Source organism: Engystomops pustulosus, unplaced genomic scaffold, assembly GCF_040894005.1.
Source record: "Engystomops pustulosus unplaced genomic scaffold, aEngPut4.maternal MAT_SCAFFOLD_87, whole genome shotgun sequence".
NCBI lineage: Eukaryota > Metazoa > Chordata > Amphibia > Anura > Leptodactylidae > Engystomops > Engystomops pustulosus.
The window spans coordinates 61,432-82,667 of NW_027284974.1; the positions used below are offsets into that span (position 1 = coordinate 61,432).

General features: G+C 48.9%; 1 protein-coding gene across 2 annotated transcripts in view; it reads left to right on the top strand.

Annotated features, from left to right (window-relative positions):
* Nucleotides 1-1,291: 1,291 nt before the first annotated feature.
* The window catches only part of LOC140106909 (uncharacterized), a 77,583-nt gene continuing 57,638 nt past the window's right edge, over nucleotides 1,292-21,236 (top strand). For both annotated transcript variants that reach the window (XM_072131548.1, XM_072131547.1), the window contains exons 1-2: nucleotides 1,292-1,432; nucleotides 16,560-16,898. In XM_072131548.1, coding sequence (XP_071987649.1) covers nucleotides 1,315-1,432; nucleotides 16,560-16,898 — 457 coding nt within the window. In that variant the 5' untranslated portion in view covers nucleotides 1,292-1,314. The remainder of the gene's footprint in view (nucleotides 1,433-16,559; nucleotides 16,899-21,236) is intronic.

Below are 21,236 nucleotides of genomic sequence, written 5' to 3' on the forward strand. Positions count from 1 at the left end.
CTCCTGACTCTACTGACAGCTACGAGGTCAAGGAGGTGATGGAGACGTAGGACGTGAGGGGTAAGCGGCTCTTTCTTATTAACTGGAAGGGGTTCGGCCCGAGGAGAATATTCTGGACAGAAGTCTCCTCCAAAGATTTCTTCAGGCCAAGAAAAGGGGGAGTCCCATGGGGGGGGGGGGGGTACTGTCATGGGTGTCCCTGCAATCCATGCCTCGGAGCACAAGCACACCCGTGCCCCTCTCCGTGGCGGTGCTGTCCCCCACCCCCGCACTACACGCTCCTGCTCCCGTTCAGTACTCAGATATTTAAAGGGCCAGCGCACCACTAATCGGTGCTGGCCAGTTCCGGGCTTCCATAAAGACCCGCAGCTCCCATCATTCCCCGCCGGGTCTTTGAGCTACCAGCCTCAGTGAAAGCTTCCCTGCGAGTTGCCCGAGTCTCTGTACATGCCTGTGCCTGACCATGAACCTGGACCCTGGTCCTGTACCGCGACCTTTGCTGCCACCGCGGGCTGGTCGCATCTGTGGAGCGACCTGGTGGTATCCTGTGGTGAAGACCGGGTGCCACTTAGGCTGCAGTCCCGGGTGTCAGCTGGTACCATCTCCCGGGGCGGTCCCGGGGAACCACTGACCCAGAACCCTGACACTTACTACTTAACTATCCCATAAACAACTGACATATCTGCTAACTAAAGACACAACATGTACTCAGCCCCCAACGTGTCACCAGAAAACCGGCCTCATCAGGGGAAAGGCAACAGCGCACACAATCCTTCTGCTATTATCAGACTCCTAGTGCTGAGAACCCCCTAGAAAATGTAGTGCTGTGTACTATGGGTGCAGTGCTGTGTACTATGGGTGCAGTGCTGTGTACTATGGGTGCAGTGCTGTGTACTATGGGGGCAGTGCCGTGTGCTATGGGGGCAGTGCCGTGTGCTATGGGGGCAGTGCTGTGTAGTATGGGTGCAGTGCTGTGTAGTATGGGGGTAGTGCTGTGTGCTATGGGTGCAGTGCTGTGTGCTATGGGTGCAGTGCGGTGTAGTATGGGTGCAGTGCGGTGTAGTATGGGTGCAGTGCGGTGTAGTATGGGTGCAGTGCGGTGTAGTATGGGTGCGGTGCGGTGTAGTATGGGTGCGGTGCGGTGTAGTATGGGTGCGGTGCGGTGTAGTATGGGTGCGGTGCTGTGTACTATGGGTGCGGTGCTGTGTAGTATGGGTGTGGTGCTGTGTACTATGGGTGTTATACTCTATAACATCACTAGGGGTCAGTCTTACTCTTCATCTTCTCTCAGAAGTGAAAGTAAAACTTGTGAGGATGAGACTCAGCAGCCGCGGCCATTACAGAACAGGGTGGAGGTCGTATCCCGGATCACAGGACATGAAGAGCCCCCCATATCCCCTCTACCTACTGCTCCTGTCACTCAGCACCGCAGGTAAGTGTCCCCTGTGTATGTCATATGGATCAGCAATGCTACACAAGTTATTGCCCGATGCTGGGGGATATATACAGTAACTGCCCGGTGCTGGGGGTATATATATACAGTAACTGCCCGGTGCTGGGGGGGATATATATACAGTAACTGCCCGGTGCTGGGGGGATATATATACAGTAACTGCCCGGTGCTGGGGGGATATATATATACAGTAAGTGCTGGGGGGATATATCCAGTAATTGCCCGGTGCTGGGGGATATATATACAGTAACTGCCCGGTGCTGGGGGGGATATATACAGTAACTGCCCGGTGCTGGGGGGGATATATATACAGTAACTGCCCGATGCTGGGGGGATATATATATACAGTAAGTGCTGGGGGGATATATCCAGTAATTGCCCGGTGCTGGGGGATATATATACAGTAACTGCCCGGTGCTGGGGGATATATACAGTAACTGCCCGGTGCTGGGGGGGTATATATACAGTAACTGCCCGGTGCTGGGGGTATATATATACAGTAACTGCCCGGTGCTGGGGGTATATATATACAGTAACTGCCCGGTGCTGGGGGGTATATATACAGTAACTGCCCGGTGCTGGGGGGTATATATACAGTAACTGCCCGGTGCTGGGGGATATATATACAGTAACTGCCCGGTGCTGGGGGTATATATATATACAGTAACTGCCTGGTGCTGGGGGTATATATATACAGTAACTGCCTGGTGCTGGGGGGATATATACAGTAACTGCCCGGTGCTGGGGGTATATATATACAGTAACTGCCCGGTGCTGGGGGTATATATATACAGTAACTGCCTGGTGCTGGGGGGATATATATACAGTAACTGCCCGGTGCTGGGGGTATATATATATACAGTAACTGCCCGGTGCTGGGGGTATATATATACAGTAACTGCCCAGTGCTGGAGGGATATATATATACAGTAACTGCCCGGTGCTGGGGGGATATATATACAGTAACTGCCCGGTGCTGGGGTATATATATACAGTAATTGCCCGGTGCTGGGGGGGATATATATACAGTAACTGCCCGGTGCTGGGGTATATATATACAGTAATTGCCCGGTGCTGGGGTATATATATACAGTAACTGCCCGGTGCTGGGGTATATATATACAGTAACTGCCCGGTGCTGGGGGATATATATACAGTAACTGCCCGGTGCTGGGGGGGATATATATACAGTAACTGCCCGGTGCTGGGGGATATATATACAGTAATTGCCCGGTGCTGGGGTATATATATACAGTAACTGCCCGGTGCTGGGGTATATATATACAGTAACTGCCCGGTGCTGGGGGATATATATACAGTAATTGCCCGGTGCTGGGGAATATATATACAGTAATTGCCCGGTGCTGGGGAATATATATACAGTAATTGCCCGGTGCTGGGGTATATATATACAGTAACTGCCCGGTGCTGGGGGGATATATATACAGTAATTGCCCGGTGCTGGGGGATATATATACAGTAACTGCCCGGTGCTGGGGTATATATATACAGTAACTGCCCGGTGCTGGGGTATATATATACAGTAATTGCCCGGTGCTGGGGGTATATATACAGTAACTGCCCGGTGCTGGGGGGATATATATACAGTAACTGCCCGGTGCTGGGGTATATATATACAGTAACTGCCCGGTGCTGGGGATATATATACAGTAACTGCCCGGTGCTGGGGGATATATATACAGTAACTGCCCGGTGCTGGGGTATATATATACAGTAACTGCCCGGTGCTGGGGTATATATATACAGTAACTGCCCGGTGCTGGGGTATATATATACAGTAACTGCCCGGTGCTGGGGGGATATATATACAGTAATTGCCCGGTGCTGGGGGATATATACAGTAACTGCCTGGTGCTGGGGGGATATATATACAGTAACTGCCCGGTGCTGGGGGGATATATACAGTAACTGCCCGGTGCTGGGGGGGATATATATATACAGTAATTGCCCGATGCTGGGGGGATCTATACAGTAATTGCCCGATGCTGGGGGGATATATATACAGTAACTGCCCGGTGCTGGGGTATATATATACAGTAACTGCCCGGTGCTGGGGGATATATATACAGTAACTGCCCGATGCTGGGGGGATATATATACAGTAATTGCCCGGTGCTGGGGTGATATATACAGTAACTGCCCGGTGCTGGGGGATATATACAGTAATTGCCCGGTGCTGGGGGATATATATACAGTAACTGCCCGGTGCTGGGGGATATATACAGTAATTGCCCGGTGCTGGGGGATATATATACAGTAACTGCCCGGTGCTGGGGGTATATATACAGTAATTGCCCGGTGCTGGGGGATATATATATATACTGTAATTGCCCGGTGCTGGGGGATATATATACAGTAACTGCCCGGTGCTGGGGGTATATATACAGTAATTGCCCGGTGCTGGGGGATATATATATATACAGTAACTGCCCGGTGCTGGGGGATATATATACAGTAATTGCCCGGTGCTGGGGTATATATATACAGTAACTGCCCAGTGCTGGAGGGATATATACAGTAACTGCCCGGTGCTGGGGGATATATATACAGTAATTGCCCGGTGCTGGGGGGATATATATACAGTAACTGCCCAGTGCTGGAGGGATATATACAGTAATTGCAATGCCAAAAGAGGCATATAGGACAACAATCTATCCCAACACAGACAAAGGACTATTTGTTGGGAATCAAATGACAACAATCTTTATTGTAAATTATTTACAGCAATCAAGACACATAATGTTAAATGCATATAAAATATTCCACAAGACACAAAAGAGCGTGGTGGTGGTCCAAAAAGTCAATCAAATGTAAACGCATCTCCACTATAATAGCCTGAATACATATGTAAGAGTAACTGTATATTCAAATTACCCACCCAGGCGTGACATGATGAAAAGCTACAGGAGGGAGGCTTTGACCACCACCACAGCACCCCGACGCACGTTTCGCCGTCGCTTCTTCCTGGGGGTGTGCTGTGGTGTGGTAGGGACCACATATATATACATGAAGTAGCACAAACATGTGACCACATTCCGACCAATAGGTTACCTGGAAATTGATTGAATGGCAGCTGTGTACTGAGCGCATTGCCGCGGTCGTCATGTCGGCATCACGGGGCGGAAACCGGAGTTCCGGAAGACGAATGACGCGCACTCAACGTGAACCGGAAGTGCGGGACCGCGACCGAGACCCGCGCATGCGCCGAAGCAATGCGCAATCGCCTGGCCATGTCAGGTAAGGGCAGCAATGTGGGCATACTAATATATAATATTATTAATTACTAAAGTGACCTGTGCATGCTATAATATAATAATATAAATACTAAAGTGACAAGTACTTAATAAAAAGTGCATAATCAAGATTGCAAACAATTAAATGCATAGAGAATTGATTACATATGTAAATTGGTGTGTAAAGTGACATGTGCATTGAGGGGATGTAGTGTCAACTAGTGGCAAGAAGCCCGCCAATACCAATGAGATGTGTAGAAGAGAGTGATGCTAAAGTGACCTATAGTGGTTACAACTATGTGAAGAGCGATGGTATTATGGACTCATGAGGTATGTCACGAGCACATAAATAGGTGTAATCCGAAAATGTACTAAAGTGCAACGATGTGATGAGATACCTAAAAATGTGAAACAAATATGCAAAAGACACTAAACAAACGTGACCACTGCAATACCATAAAAATATCAATAGACACTGCAATGCCTTACAGACAACATTTGTGTGAAATTGGCTACTTAGCTAGAAAAAGATTTTTTAAATATCAAGAGTGTGATGTGGTGAGATAGAGTGCAGTGAATGGTGTGCGTGATGGGTGTATGATGGTGTGAGGGTGTATGATGGTGTGAGGGTGCTATTCTTTAGATTGTTGAGACATGATTATAAATATAAACAGTGTATATTAATGAAATGTGTAATATGAATGTTAGGAGTATATAACAATTATTGTAAACTTCCAAATAAGTGATATGAACAAAGTGACTGTAGCCGTAAGTTGCAAAAAGAGTGCTGAGGTGGAGAAGAATTGAATGCAAGTGAGGTGCACATGATGGTGAGTGTATGAACATAAGGATTGTAACTATATATATATTAATGATGTAAATGAGGTGTGGAGAAAAGTTTGGGGGGGGGGGGTGAATAACCTCTGTAAATGCCCCACAACACATGGACGATTTGCAAAATGCCAAAAGTACAGGCGTAAATGACCAAGTACATATATTGTAGTGGAACACCCCCACAGAGAAGACGACGTCACATACGTGATGGTACAAATTGATCCTCATAAGTCAAAGGCCAGGATACTCGATATTCGATCACTCGTCACACGAAGATCTGCCTTCAAAGGAAAAGAGAAAGTATAGGCTAAGTATCACCATTACGACCCAACATAACTGTTTATAGCCCAATATCAGCCACATGATTGCATATCGCATAACAACCTATTAGACCCTACCAAACACTAAAAGATGGAATACCAGACTCATTAAAACCAGCAATGTGGGAAGAAATTTAAATGTATGGGGAGAATGAGAGTTTTTCATTAAGTCCAGAGGGGAATGTGGCAGCCAATTTAACTATCCACTTTAACTCAATTCTTTCGAGTTTCTTAAAGGTGTCACCACCTCGAGCTCCCAGAATGATCTTATCTATACCGTAGGCTCGTAGATCTTGCCACCTGCTGTTATGGTGCTCCAAGAAATGTTTAGGAATGGGTTTCAATTTCGATATCCTTTCCAAGTCCGTGGGGAGGAGTTTGCCCGCTGCTCTAATATCCTTCAGATGTTCCTGTATACGGACCCTCAATTCTCGTGTAGTCATACCAACGTATTTCAGTCCACAGGGGCAGCCCACAATGTAGACCACCCCTGTGGTACTGCAGTTCACTATATTCATTATATACAGTAATTGCCCGGTGCTGGGGGGATATATATACAGTAATTGCCCGGTGCTGGGGGGGGGGGGATATATACAGTCATTGCCCGGTGCTGGGGGGGGGGGGGATATATACAGTAACTGCCCGGTGCTGGGGGGGGGGATATATACAGTAACTGCCCGGTGCTGGGGGGCTATATAGAGAGTAACTGCCCTGTGCTGGGGGGATATATATACAGTAATTGCCCGATGCTGGGGGGGGGGATATATACAGTAATTGCCCGGGGATGAAGGAAATTGGGTATTTTGGATCGGAGATGCTGCTTTGTATGTTATTTATCATTTTTACGTTGTTTATCGTGGGATTGCGCTCAGTAATGTTTATGTTGCTGAAGTACGGAATTAAGTAATGCAGCGTGGGAGAAATCTTATGTAGGACCTCTGGCGTCATCTGGTGGAGGACCTCTGGCGTCATCTCATGGAGGAGCTCTGGCGTCATCTCATGGAGGAGCTCTGGCGGCATCTCATGGAGGAGCTCTGGCGGCATCTCATGGAGGAGCTCTGGCGGCATCTTGCGGAGGAGCTCTGGCGTCATCTGGTGGAGGAGCTCTGGCGTCATCTGGTGGAGGAGCTCTGGAGTCATCTGGTGGAGGAGCTCTGGCGTCATCTGGTGGAGGAGCTCTGGCGTCATCTGGTGGAGGAGCTCTGGCGTCATCTGGTGGAGGAGCTCTGGCGTCATCTGGTGGAGGAGCTCTTGCGTCATCTTGTGGAGGAGCTCTGGCGTCATCTTGTGGAGGAGCTCTGGCGTCATCTTGTGGAGGAGCTCTGGCGTCATCTTGTGGAGGAGCTCTGGCGTCATCTTGTGGAGGAGCTCTGGCGTCATCTTGTGGAGGAGCTCTGGCGTCATCTTGTGGAGGAGCTCTGGCGTCATCTTGTGGAGGAGCTCTGGCGTCATCTTGTGGAGGAGCTCTGGCGTCATCTTGTGGAGGAGCTCTGGCGGCATCTTGCGGAGGAGCTCTGGCGGCATCTTGCGGAGGAGCTCTGGCGTCATCTCGCGGAGGAGCTCTGGCGTCATCTCGCGGAGGAGCTCTGGCGGCATCTGGCGGAGGAGCTCTGGCGGCATCTGGCGGAGGAGCTCTGGCGGCATCTGGCGGAGGAGCTCTGGCGGCATCTGGCGGAGGAGCTCTGGCGGCATCTGGCGGAGGAGCTCTGGCGGCATCTGGCGGAGGAGCTCTGGCGGCATCTGGCGGAGGAGCTCTGGCGGCATCTGGCGGAGGAGCTCTGGCGGCATCTGGCGGAGGAGCTCTGGCGGCATCTGGCGGAGGAGCTCTGGCGGCATCTGGCGGAGGAGCTCTGGCGGCATCTGGCGGAGGAGCTCTGGCGGCATCTGGCGGAGGAGCTCTGGCGGCATCTGGCGGAGGAGCTCTGGCGGCATCTTGCGGAGGAGCTCTGGCGGCATCTTGCGGAGGAGCTCTGGCGGCATCTTGCGGAGGAGCTCTGGCGGCATCTTGCGGAGGAGCTCTGGCGGCATCTTGCGGAGGAGCTCTGGCGGCATCTTGCGGAGGAGCTCTGGCGGCATCTTGCGGAGGAGCTCTGGCGGCATCTTGCGGAGGAGCTCTGGCGGCATCTTGCGGAGGAGCTCTGGCGGCATCTTGCGGAGGAGCTCTGGCGGCATCTTGCGGAGGAGCTCTGGCGGCATCTTGCGGAGGAGCTCTGGCGGCATCTTGCGGAGGAGCTCTGGCGGGATCTGGTGGAGGAGCTCTGGCGGCATCTTGTGGAGGAGCTCTGGCGTCATCTGGTGGAGGAGCTCTGGCGGCATCTTGCGGAGGAGCTCTGGCGGCATCTCATGTATGGTGGCTTTCCTGTCCTGACGTCCCATTGTAACGAATGATCCTCTAGTTGCAGCTTTATGCGCCTTCCATATAATGAATGCTTTGGACTGAGGGGCCGTAGATGGGGCGAGGGGCCGTAGATGGGGCGAGGGGCCGTAGATGGCGCGAGGGGCCGTAGATGGCGCGAGGGGCCGTAGATGGGGCGAGGGGCCGTAGATGGGGCGAGAGGCTGTATATAGTGAGGAGTGGGGCTATGGGTTCCATCTGTGGTCGGAGAGTAGTCAGGCCACTTGATGACACCTATATCTGCCTAAAGCCGTGGGGCACCTTCAGCTACCAAGCACTGGCTCCTAGACCGGGCGTCTGCACTGACCTGTGATGTACCGGGCCTGTGCTCTACCACAACATCAGTCCTGGAATGCCAGGAACCACCGTGTCACCACAGCATCATTTCCCTTATTTTGGCTCCTCCCTTTAACCCCCTACTAGTATAGCGCACGCCGGGTCCCGGTGCATGGAGAGGGCTCTCGGGCGGAGCTGTATAGGTCTTTGCTGTGTATTGCTAGCACTGATTGTTTTCCCGCTGATCGCCTCCAGCTTCAAAAAGATGGCGGCGCATAAACCTCATCGGGAGCGCCATGGCGTCATAACATCATCGGGGGGCGGCGATCCGTCGCCTAAGAGCCTCGAGGCTGTCTGGTTTTAACCCATTCATTACGATCAGCACATTGTAATGATTGAGGAGAATCCCCATATACTGCCATACTGTAGTATGATAGGATCGATCAGACAACCTAGGGTTAAAGTACCCCAGGGAGTCTGAAAAATAGTCTGAAAATAGTAAATATAAAAAAAAGTTTAAAAAAACCTAAAAATTGTAATCACCCCCGGGAAATGCCCGATCTATCAAAATATTATAACAGTTTTTACACTGCGTTTAACCCCATAAAGGAAAATAGCGCCCAAAGTCGAAAATGACACTTTTTTGCCATTTTGAAAAATATAAAAAAAAATCTATAAAAAGTGATCAAAAGGCTGTACACTCCTAAACATTACAGCAATGAAAACGCCATCAAAAGTCGCAGAAAATGACTCCACCCACGGCTCCGGGCACCAAAGTATGAAAAAGTTATTAGCGCCAGAAGACGGCAAAATAAAAAAAAATATTTGTACATAAGGTTTTAATTTTTTTTGTACAACTTTGTTATCCCCGTGATCGCACCGACCCAGAGAATACAGCAGACTCGTCATTTGTGGCGCTCAGTGAGTGACATAAAATCCAAGCCCACAAGAAAACTGCGCAAATGCATTTTTTTCACCAATTTCACTGCATTTGGAATTTTTTTCACACTTCCCAGTACACGACAGGAATATTAAATACCGACACTATGAAGTGCAATGTGTTACACAGAAAACGAGCCGTCACACAGCTCTGTACACAGAAAACAAGCCCCCACGCAGCTCCGTACACAGAAAACAAGCCCCCGCGCAGCTCTGTACACGGAAAACAAGCCCCCGCACAGCTCTGTACACGGAAAATAAGCCCCCGCGCAGCTCTGTACACGGAAAATAAGCCCCCGCACAGCTCTGTACACAGAAAATAAGCCCCCGCACAGCTCTGTACACAGAGAACAAGCCCCCGCACAGCTCTGTACACAAAAAACAAGCCCCGCACAGCTCTGTACACGGAAAATAAGCCCCCGCACAGCTCTGTACACAGAAAATAAGCCCCCGCGCAGCTCTGTACACAGAAAACAAGCCCTCGCACAGCTCTGTACACAAAAAACAAGCCCCGCACAGCTCTGCACATGGAAAACAAGCCCCCGCACAGCTCTGTACACAGAAAACAAGCCCTCGCACAGCTCTGTACACAAAAAACAAGCCCCGCACAGCTCTGTACATGAAAAACCAGCCCCCGCGCAGCTCCTTACGTGGAAAAATAACAAAGTTATAGATTTTTGAAGGTAGTGAGTGAAAAATGGAAGTGAAAAAACTAAAGGGTCAGGTCGTTAAGGGGTTAAAGGAGCATGATCTGAGCTGAGCTTGAACCTCCTGCCAAGCAGGTAGTTCCTCAGAGTCCAATGCCCATTTTATTGCCAGACTCTCGTTCTACTCGTGTACATAACAGGGAGCTCTTCTCCATTAACCTCCTGAGACACGACGGCCCCTGATCCCACGTCTGAGGCATCTGTCTGTATGATAGACCTGGCTGGCTATACAACAGACTTTAACTCTTTAAATGCTTGTTCAGCCTCAGGGGACCACTGAACCATAACTGATCTCCTTCAGACATAGGTGCTGCAATACTGGCAAAGCGTCGGTAATATCCAGCAATACCCAAGAAAGCCTCACTTGCTTTTTGTCCAATCTTGTATGACCTCTACCTCATTATCTTGAGGCTTAATCAGACGTCTTCCTTCCACGTACCCCAAGTACTTTGCCTGTTCCACGCCTATGGCGCACTTTTCTGGGTTGGCCATAAAACCGTCTGGTCTAAGAGTCTAGAATGGCCTGGACTTTACCTAAACGGCTTTTCCAGTCTAGATTACAAAAGCGCCAGCTCCCATTTGGTTTTGTGCCTGTCTTCGGGCTTCGGGAATTCTGTACGGTTTTACTTTAACCTGTGGCCCAGTAATGATTTCATGTTCTACAACATTCGTACACCCCGGCGAGCTTGAGAACATTTCCTTGTTGTGTTGTAAAAATTCTTTACGTTCCTGTTTTTGGAAACAAGATGAGGTACTGGCAACCGTCACCTTCCTATACTCTGATCCGGTAACTGAGGAAGAAGTCATTGCCACCAGTGGCTCCTTTCCTTCCAGGGCTTAATAAGGTTTACGTGATCTAGTTGTACTGGTTTCCTTCTTCCCGGGTGATGCACCTTATAAGAGACATTCGAAACTTTTTCAAGGTTCTGAAAAGGTCCCTGCCACTTGGCTAAAAACTTGCTGTCACCAGTGTGCCCCAGTATTAGGACACGGTCCCCTGGGACAAATTCTCTTATTCTAGCGGATTGTATATCCTGCATTGTGCTTCTTGGGCCTCTGTATGTGCTCTCTCACTATTGGCATCACCCTGGAAATCCTTTCCTGATCAATAACACTCATACACGGGGTGTTTTCAGATTCCCACGTCTCCTTAGCTATGTCAAGCAGGGGGGGGGGGCTACCATACAGCGATTCAAATGGGGAGAATCCTGTAGAGGGACCTCCCTAATGGAGAACCAAATAGGGTAACAAACAGTCCCAATCTTTACCATCTTTCTCTGCTACTTTTTTTTTTAACATTAATTTTAAGGTTTTATTAAAACGCTCTACCAGTCCGTCAGTCTGTGGATGGTATACTGAAGTTCTTAGCTGTTTAATCTTAAGTATCTTACATAATTCTTTCATCACCTTCGACATGAGAGGTGTACCCTGCTCAGTCAGGACTTCTTTGGGAAGACGCACTCTGGTGCACATATGGAACAGCTCACTTGCAATACATTTAGCTGATGTGTTTCTCAATGGAATTGCCTCAGGATATCTGCTGGCATAACCCAAAACCACTAAAATGTATTAGTCCCCCCTAGCAGACCTAACTAAGGGACCAACTAGGTCCATGGCTATGCGCTCAAATGGTAACTCAATTACAGGAAGTGGTACCAAAGGGCTTTTGAAATGAGACACAGGGGCGTTAATCTGGCAGGTGAGGCATGATTTACAGTAGTTTTCAATTTCTCTATAGCAGCCAGGCCAATAGAACCTCTGAAAGATACGCTCCCTTGTCTTATCGGTGGCTAAATGACCCCCCAAGGCATGAGTTTGGCCCAGATCCAATACCACTTTCTTATATGGACCCGGAACAACTAACTGGTCTACCACATCATTATTTGCTTTAGTAACACGGTATTGCTGCTTACTTCAATAAACGGATACCGTCTATCAGCGCCGGGCTCGTGGGGAAAACCATTAAGAACTGTCACATTTTCTAAATCATCAGGTTTTCAAGAAAAAATAACGGTCTGCGGCACTCATGGAACCTCACAACGGTAGTATGCAAAAAAAAGGGCTTACTGTTATTTATGCTGCAGGTGCATAACAACAGGATAAAAACGCACAAGATCGACGTGTTTCGATCGCGTCTTAATCATGACCTACACCAAAGACATATATGTATACATATGTATTTATATAGAGACGCTCACCCGACACCTGTCTGGGGGCCGTTATTTTTTCTTGCTATATTGGATTGTGTAAGTCTGATCTGGCAGCGTGCACCACCGCATGGATTGTTTGCAGGAGGTCAGCTCGGGTGATTGGGTGAGCGAACTGGACATTTTCTTATTCATCAGAGGTTTTCCTCTTAACATTAAGCTGCTTTTCACTACCTTGAGGCTCACAGATAGGGAATACATTATTAACAGTGGTAACCTGGGTATCATTGGACAAGGCGGTTTTACCTCACAGCTCCCAAAACAGAGGAAAGTCACGTCCTATAATGATTTCATGCATTAAGTCCTTTAGTAGAAATCATCACTTCAGCCACCGGATAGTCTTTGACATCTCCATGAACACACTTTACCCTCCAGGTATTTTCCTGGGGCACACAGCACCAAAAGAGTCCAAAAGAGCAGTCATCATGGAGTCATTGAGTCCCCTGGCACATCTGTGGCCCCCAGCCTGGTATGGCTCAGCACTGCAGACAGGTTGTGCCACAAGGAGGACACTCCATGGCCTCTGCCATCAAAGGACAATGAGCAGCAATGTGTCCAGGGTTTTGACACTTCAGACAAATTATTTGACGAGACTGAGTTGTGTGTTTCCCCTGCCTTCTGTTTCTTGATTTCTGAATATTGTCTCCACTCTCCTGCAGACTTCATTAACCTCCTACTAGGCAGATGGTGAACTTTCTGGTTCCAGTGAGGTAATTTTACTTTGTCTGCCTCCGGGATGAGATGTTCAGCAGTGATGTTGTCAGGATCAGAGGTAGTGGATCCTCTGTACCACCGCGGACGATGACGTAAGCCGATACCTGGGACCGGAGTCTAAGTGCTACCTGGTCTTCACCACAGCCCTCTGCAAAGCAGGTTGGACTTGTTGCGGCGTGGTACCACCAGGTCGTTCCACAGGCTCGGCTTTGTCCATAGTGGCGGCCAAGGCATAGTAGAGAATCGTAAGCCAGACTCGTGATTGATGACAGGCAGAAGGTCGAGACAGGCAGCACAGGATCAGAGTCGGGGATGTAGCGGTAGGTCAGGACAGGCAGCACGGGATCGGAGTCAGGAACGGACTCGAGGTCCACCATCTTCTCTGGTGTAGAGGACTCTGGTTGTAGCCACTTCCGCACCAGGTGGAACAGGTCAAGCATTTGTGACCTTGGAGGTTTCACTTTGCAGAAAGTCCTTTGCTGTACTCACTGGGCCTGGACTGCCATACTGACCCCCAATCGTGCAAGTATTTCAGCCTTCAATCTGCTATACGCCTTTGAATCCTGCAAGCTGAGGTCATAATAAGCTTTTTGTGGCTCACCTGTCAAGTATGGAGCCAGCACTTCAGCCCACTGGTCTACAGGCAAGTTTTCTCTGTCTGCAATCTGTACAAAATCAGATAAGCCTCCACATCATCCTCAGTGGTCATCTTCTGCAAGGAAGCTTGTACTTTGTTTTTTATATTTACATCTGAGGTTTGTCCAGCTATGGCGACAACCTGTGGTACAGTCACTGCTTCTCTCAATGCAGCCATTTGCTCCATAAGAAGGCGGTTAGTCTCCTGCTGCTGAGCATAAGCCTGATGCTGGACTTGTAAGGCCTCTGCCTGAGCCTTCTGCTGCGGTGCCAGAGCTGGCTGCTCTTGGAGATTGGCTTGCATCATCTGTTTGATAAGTTCCTCCATTGCAATGCCTTTTTGCAGTCCTGCAGCCACGTTCAACCAGGACATTCACAGATTTCAGCTTCTAAAACTTAAATTCTGCCTGCTGTTGCCCCTAGCAACGGCTGCCCGCATCCAAAACACCATATGTGGGAAATGGGACCCTTCAGAAAGAAAATATAATGTCCTTACCTTCAGGGAAGCAGTACAAAATGAACAGTCCAACCATGGCTCTCACCCAGCTTTTCTGGCTTATGCTCCCACTGTGTAGTCCAGGTTGGGAACTGCAGTTGGTCTTGTCTTTAGGATAGCACACGGCAACTCTTGCCTCTGTCCATTTGCTCCTTAACAATCTGAAAACCAACCCCTGCAGCTAAAGGTTCAGGTATATAACACAGGTAATGGAGTATGGAGAGGAGCTGTCAAGGCAGGAACCCTGCAACATCTAAACCCAATAGACCCAGGAAACATGGACCAAGTTTGTAGCTGGCAATCTTCAGCCGGACATATCTGGAGGAGAGCCACACTTTATCTCCAAGAGAAAAACTTAGGGAGGTCTGCGTTTCTTATCGGCCTGAGTGTTAGTGCGGGTGGACACCCGAAGTAGAGATTGACGAGTTTGTTCCCAGATGGATTTAAAGTCTACCATGGCAGGCAGTCCATGAAGCCCAAAGATGTGGAGGAAGAACAGGCTGGCAAGGGGTGGAGCTGACGGCAGACCTGACAGGGGAACAAAGTGGGACATCTTGGAGAACCGATCTGTTACCACCCAGATGACTGTATTAACAGAAGAAGATGGCAGATCCATAATAAAGTCCATGGCTATGTGAGTCCACAAGCAACTGGGTATCGGCAACGGCAGGAGAAGACCTGCTGGCTTGAGATGTGATGACTTGTTACAGGCACAGGAAGTGCAGGAACAAAATCTCAACGTCCTTGATCAGATCTGGCCATCAGTAGTAATGAGATATGAGAGCGGCAGAGATCAATGTTCCCAAGTTAGTATCCTCTCCCGAAGAGCTTGTCAGACATAGGTCTTGCCAGGAGGAAGCTGCCGTATGGCCACAGGAGCAGCAACAACCAGTCGTTCCAGAGGAACAATATGTCAAGGAGCAGTATGCCGGTTCTCCCCCAACATCAGAGGCACTAGAGAGGGCATCAGCTTTGACGTTCTTCTTGGCTGGACGAAAGTGAATCGAGAAGTTTAAATGAGAAAAGAAGAGGGACCAGCGAGCCTGTCGAGGATTGAGACGTTGAGCAGTCTGGAGATACAGGAGATTCTTGTGGTCGGTGTAGATACAGACCGGATGACGAGCTCCTTCCAGAAGATAACACCATTCCTCCAAAGTAAGCTTTATGGCCAGAAGTTCCGGATAACCTATGGAATAATTCCTCTCTGCGGCTAAGAAGGTCTTAGAGAAGAAGCCGCAGGTGAGGGTTTGACCTTTGGGCCCTTTCTGAGTTAGAACGGCTCCAGCTGCAATAGATGAGGCTTCATCCTCTTGAGGGAACGGTTTGTCAGTATCAGGATGGGTGAGAATGGAAGCAGAGGCAAAGGCAGACTTCAGCTTAGAGAAAGCTTCTTCAGCTGCCGAAGGCCAGAGTTTAGGATTGGCGTTCTTCTTGGTTTGTGCCACAATGGGAGCGACGAGGGAAGAGAAATGTGGTATAAACTGCCGGTAATAATTGGCAAAGCCCAGGAACCTCTGAATAGCCCAAAGTCCTACTGGGCAAGGCCAATGAAGTACTGCTTGACAGGATCCATCTGCAGTCCCTTGTCAGAGATAATTTATGCTAGGAACGGAAGATTGTTCTGATTGAATTGGCACTTCTCGAGCTTGGCACATAGGCGATTGGCCTGAGAACTTGCCGTATGTGGGACTCAAGGTCCATAGAGGACACCAGGATATCATCAAGATAGACCACGACACAGGTATATAACAAGTCTCAGAAAATGTTGTTTACAAACTCTTGGAACACCGCTGGCGCATTACAGAGTCCAAAGGGCATAACAACTATCTCAAGCATTGAAGGCGGTCTTCCATTAAACGCCTTCATGGATGCGGATGAGGTCATATGCCCCCCACATATCCATCTTGGTGAAAACCTTGGCACAACGTAGACAATCAAAAAGTTCCATGATCAAAGGCACTGGGTAGCGGATTTTCACTGTAACTTTATTGAGACCGCTAACTACCCTGTGCCTGTATTACTGACCACTAGCTGCCCAGTACCGGTATTACTGACCACTAACTGCCCTGTTCCCGTATTACTAACCACTAGTTGGGCTTTCCTTTTTTTTATCCAAAATAGAAAGTACAGTAGAAGAACAAAAGTGAGAGATGGGCTGCAGAAAGCAGGAGGAGTCAGGGTAACATTGTATCGGTGGTTACATTGTATTGGGGGTTACATTGTAACAGGGGTAACATTGTATCGGGGTAACATTGTATCAGGGGAACGTGCCCCATCCTGACAGACACCTGTGCACCCTCTAATATCTCCCCTGTTGTTTTTCTCTAGATGGGCTGAGAGTCACTATGAAGGCGCCGCTTATCTCCGTCACAAGAGATGTGAATGTGACAATCCCCTGTGAATTTTCAGAACTTACTTCCAAGAATACTATTAATGTGTATTGGAGAAAGTCCCTGAACGGACAGAACACTGAGGTGTACAAGTTTGTACCTGGAGCCCATGAGGCCTATAGAGAAGGATGTTACATGGAGGAGGAGGAGGATATCCGGAGGGGGAACGCTGCACTTCACATCCCGCGGGTGCAGTTCAGTGATGATGGAGAATACACCTGCACGGTTATAGTCACCCCGGAGGGAGATCATGGGAAGAGCTCTCTGCAGGTGTCAGGTGAGTCACACAGGGGCAATACTTGTCTCCCTAATGTTCCTGGATCTTTAAGACATTGTAAAAACATGACAACCCCTGTGTTGCCTCTAATACTACAGCATAGTGTATCCAGATTCAGATCTTATTTTAGATGTGGCCCCACCAAAGGGGAAGGGGCAGCAGCAATGTGTGGGCTAGATCAGGTTACAACGACGTCCGGACTTAGATATTAATACAAATGAGACGTTTCCCTGCACTTAGGGAGCAGTAAGTACAGAATGGCCACGATTCCAGCAGAACAAAGGCATGGTCCAAGGGTCTTTTCCTCCACCCACCCTGTGACACCCTCCTCCACACAGGGGCAATGTGACTGGGTGCCCAGTGAATGATGAGGAGTCAGGGTTAGTAAATGGGCCTTGTGGATTCCCCTCTCTGGTGACTTTCATGTTTTGAAAACTTTTGAAGTCGCGGGACAATATGGCCGTTATTCCATGTCCCTGAGTGGTCGTGGAATCCTGAACGGTAGAACTTCCCGGTCAGGTCCCTGTGGCTGCACCGGTAGATTTGCATTCCGATTTTTGTATTTCATTTAAATATAAGAGAAATGGTGGCCGTCATGTGGAGGATGTCAGTAAGTTGTTATGATGATACGTATAGTGGACAGTTAACTGCTGCAGAACTGGAACCTTCCATCCAAATCTACCACCTCTTTGCATATGGAGACGGCAAGACAAGAGGAGGGGTATTCCTACAGTCCACATTCAGCTTTCCGACCCCCAGACCACATGGTGTCATCAGCATGTTGCCTGATTTGGTAGATTTGTAGACTTACATTTTCTTTTACATGTTATAGCCAATGTTTAGTCTAGCAGGAGACCTTTTAGCAGTCATTTTCAAAACTAAGAGGGAGTGGAGCCTCCTGTCTGACTCTTGTTTAGCTGTATAGAGGGGTCAGTTTTACCGCAAAGGCATAATGCTGATGAGCGACACAGTTATACAGTAACTGTATTACCCCACAGCCCGGACTAACCTCTCCAACGCTCCTGCTTCCTGACAGGCCGCACGTGTCCCCGCTCACTAGGGCCCGTGCCGGCTCTCCAAGCATAGAGGGCCAGCTTCCTCTTGATTGGAGCTCGATTATCCAGCCTCACCCATATAATTCGGCACCTCCCTTCCTGCCTCGCTGGATCTTCAGTTCAGCATTGTTGCTGTAAGTGAAAGCCCTATCATACCAAGCTTCCCTAAGCTGTTCCTGTACTGGCTTGAGATAGTCTTCAGCGTTTCCATACGTCTGGTGTCTTCAGTGTGTCTAGAAGCTTCCGTGTCTTCAGTGTGTTTCTTCAAGGACTTGTCCATTCCTGTCTGCCTGGGTCGTGTGCCAGGTCCTGCCTGCTGTGAGTTCCAGCTCATCCTTCCAAGCCACACTCCTGCTGTCACCCCATCCTCGGACTGTGTCCTGCTACCCCTGTTTCCCTGGCTGCCACCGAGGGCCTAGTCGCAGCTGTGGAAAGACCTGGTGGCATCCCGCCGCAGCAAGACCATCCCGCTATGCGGTGAAGACCAGATGCCACTTGGACTCCGGGCCCGGGTGTCGGCTAGTACCATCTGCACCTCCCGCGGTGGTCCACAGGGTTCACTGGTCCACAGACTCCTCATTCTGGACTCTTCCCATAGAGACTTTAGTTCTGTTGTCTGTGGACCGTTACAATATAAAGAGATGTGAGGGCTAAACTGGAACTCCATAGCACTTCACCATGTGAGCAGAAAGTGTGGCAAGGGGTGGAGTAGATACTTGTAAAGCATGTGTATCCCGAATCTTCTCCTTCCAATATTTACAATCCAAGAAAGTGGTATTGCTGCTTGGCTTAAGGGGACACAGTGACCAACTTTTACACCTAACGCCCCCCTTCAGGTAAGGGATGAAATGTCCTATCTAGAAATCCCTATTTTATGTCATATCTCACCTCTTGATCTATATCAAAATCCCAAAAAGCACACTAGCAAAACACTCGTGCACCCCGCCCAGAAAAAAAACTAATCCAAAAAAATAAATAAACAAAGCAGGAAAAAAAAAAGATAAATGTGGTCCATAGTGAATGTGAGGTGCAGATCCCCACCAGAAGCGATTTTACTACGAGATTGAGACTGACCCCTTCTGGATAGTAAGGTTTCTTTTTATTATGTAACCCTCTTCCCTCACATATCTGAAAGTACAGATTCCAAAACAACCCTCCAAGCTGTATAATGTGGATATAACTCCTCACATACCAGAACCAGAACAGACAATCTCCACATGGCAGCAGCATTCTCTTCCCTTTATAGGTCCAATCTACTTGAAATGGTGGAGTTCCCTATCTCTTGCGATCCCTATTCTTGACCCCAACCCTGAAGCTCATAAAAAAAATCAATTATTTATATCGTAAGTTTATTTCAGGGGATGTCGCCCAAGAAAAGCTTTCCACATACTCCAGCAACCAAAGCTTTACGGGGAACATAACTTTCCTAACATCAGGGAATATAAGACTGCATGCATAAAGCCCGCATCCAACCTCCACCCCCCCCCCAATATGTCCCCTTAAAAATGACACAAACACAGATCTTAACTTCTAACTTGTGGAGTGACAACAGGGAGTCGGCCACAGCTTTATTCAAAATATTTTAACATAACTCCTACTCATAGAGTATTAACTTTAATAACTTATTGACCTTACTGACAGATTAAGAAATGGCAGCCTCGTTAGAGGGCATGTAGGTCCTCACCCCCAAATAATAACCACCACGGAGGAGGACATGTACAACTACATGTCCCTCCGACCCCTAAACAGAAGGGACATTGCCCTTTCAATACCATCCTGAAGACCGGACAAGAAAATATCCAGGCCTATCTCCGTTAAATGCACACCATCGGGCAGTAAGAGGCCCCGATTATCGGCTTCCAACTCCCTGTGCCTGACTACCACCCCACCCCTTTCTCTCACGAAGCGGGACACTTTTGTATTCAACAACCTCCTGCTCCTCTCAACTCCCGCCTCATCTCTAGCCCCTTGCCAGATTGCTCTAGGGATGACCAGACCAGTACGAATCTGGAAAAGGAGGAAAATCTTTCCAGGTCAGTCTGAATAAACGGGATCAATTCACCCAAGCGTATAGAACACAAATCATTCCCCCCAAGATGTAGGACGAGGATAGATGGTGCTTCCGAGTACCGGCTAATGTCGACCTTGATTCCCTTCCAACAAACGTCTGCGTTGAAGAAGCCGAGCGATCTTACACCTGGGCGCACCATCGCTCACTGCTCGGCCCAATAAACGAACGAGTTCCCCATAATCCAGTTTGTTGGACAGGAATCTAAAAAGAATAAATCAATTAATAAGCAAATCGGGGCAAATATATCCTGCAAAGCACTCAGACTTCCAATGCCCTATCCTCTGCACTTCAGTATCTGACAAACCCAATTCTCTTGCAGTAGTTGCGGCGCCAATCCAGAATGAATGCGTACCAAACTCCCCTGGAAGGAATCCAGCTGAAAATAACAGAAAACTGAAAGTGTATCAGTCCACATGCCACAAAAATTGGGCCCCACCAACCCTTACTGCTAGAAAACTCACCACCGCCTCCACCGGACAAGCCAACCCACCTACTGGACGTAAGGACACCCAGCAACCCCGCCCAAAGACATTCATCTTAGAACGTCGGATGCGAAAACGCAAACCCCCAGGCTTTGTCGCAATAGGCGGAACCAGCTCTGAAACTCTAAGGGCACCAAAAAAGGCAATAACAAAGGCTGTATGAAACAGAGAAACTTCAAAAACATCCTGACAAACACTGGGTAAGAGAGACAACAGGCGTGCCAACACTGAGTAAGAAATAGGATGGCGGGACTCCCGCCGCACTGAGCCCTTCTTCCAACCTTTTATCGCCTGCTTGATGAAGAAACTCTGAGTCACATCCACCCAACCATGCAACTTGAAGAAGAAGGCAACCCCCGCCAATTGGCGCTGCGCTGGGATCTAGGCCTGGATGCAACAGATGAGGCTCACTGAGGGCCCTGGGCCAGCACGGACCCTGGGCCAGGGTCACCAGCCAGCATTGGAGCCACCAGGGGGGGTGGAACCACCAAGGTGCCTGGGTCAAGCAGGGTAAGATCGGTGCCCAGGAGGTCCTCATCCGAAGCAGCATCATCCAATTCAACAATCCCTAAGGTGGAAGAAGGAAGGATTAATATTAACATGCCATGAGGATAAGGGGTTAACGGCCGAGGCTGGGTGGGCAGATTTAAACCAACTGCCCCCAAGCCTGGCGAAGTGACTAGAGCCGGGACCATATCGGAGGCGTGGCTGTGAGGGAGGCTAGCACAGG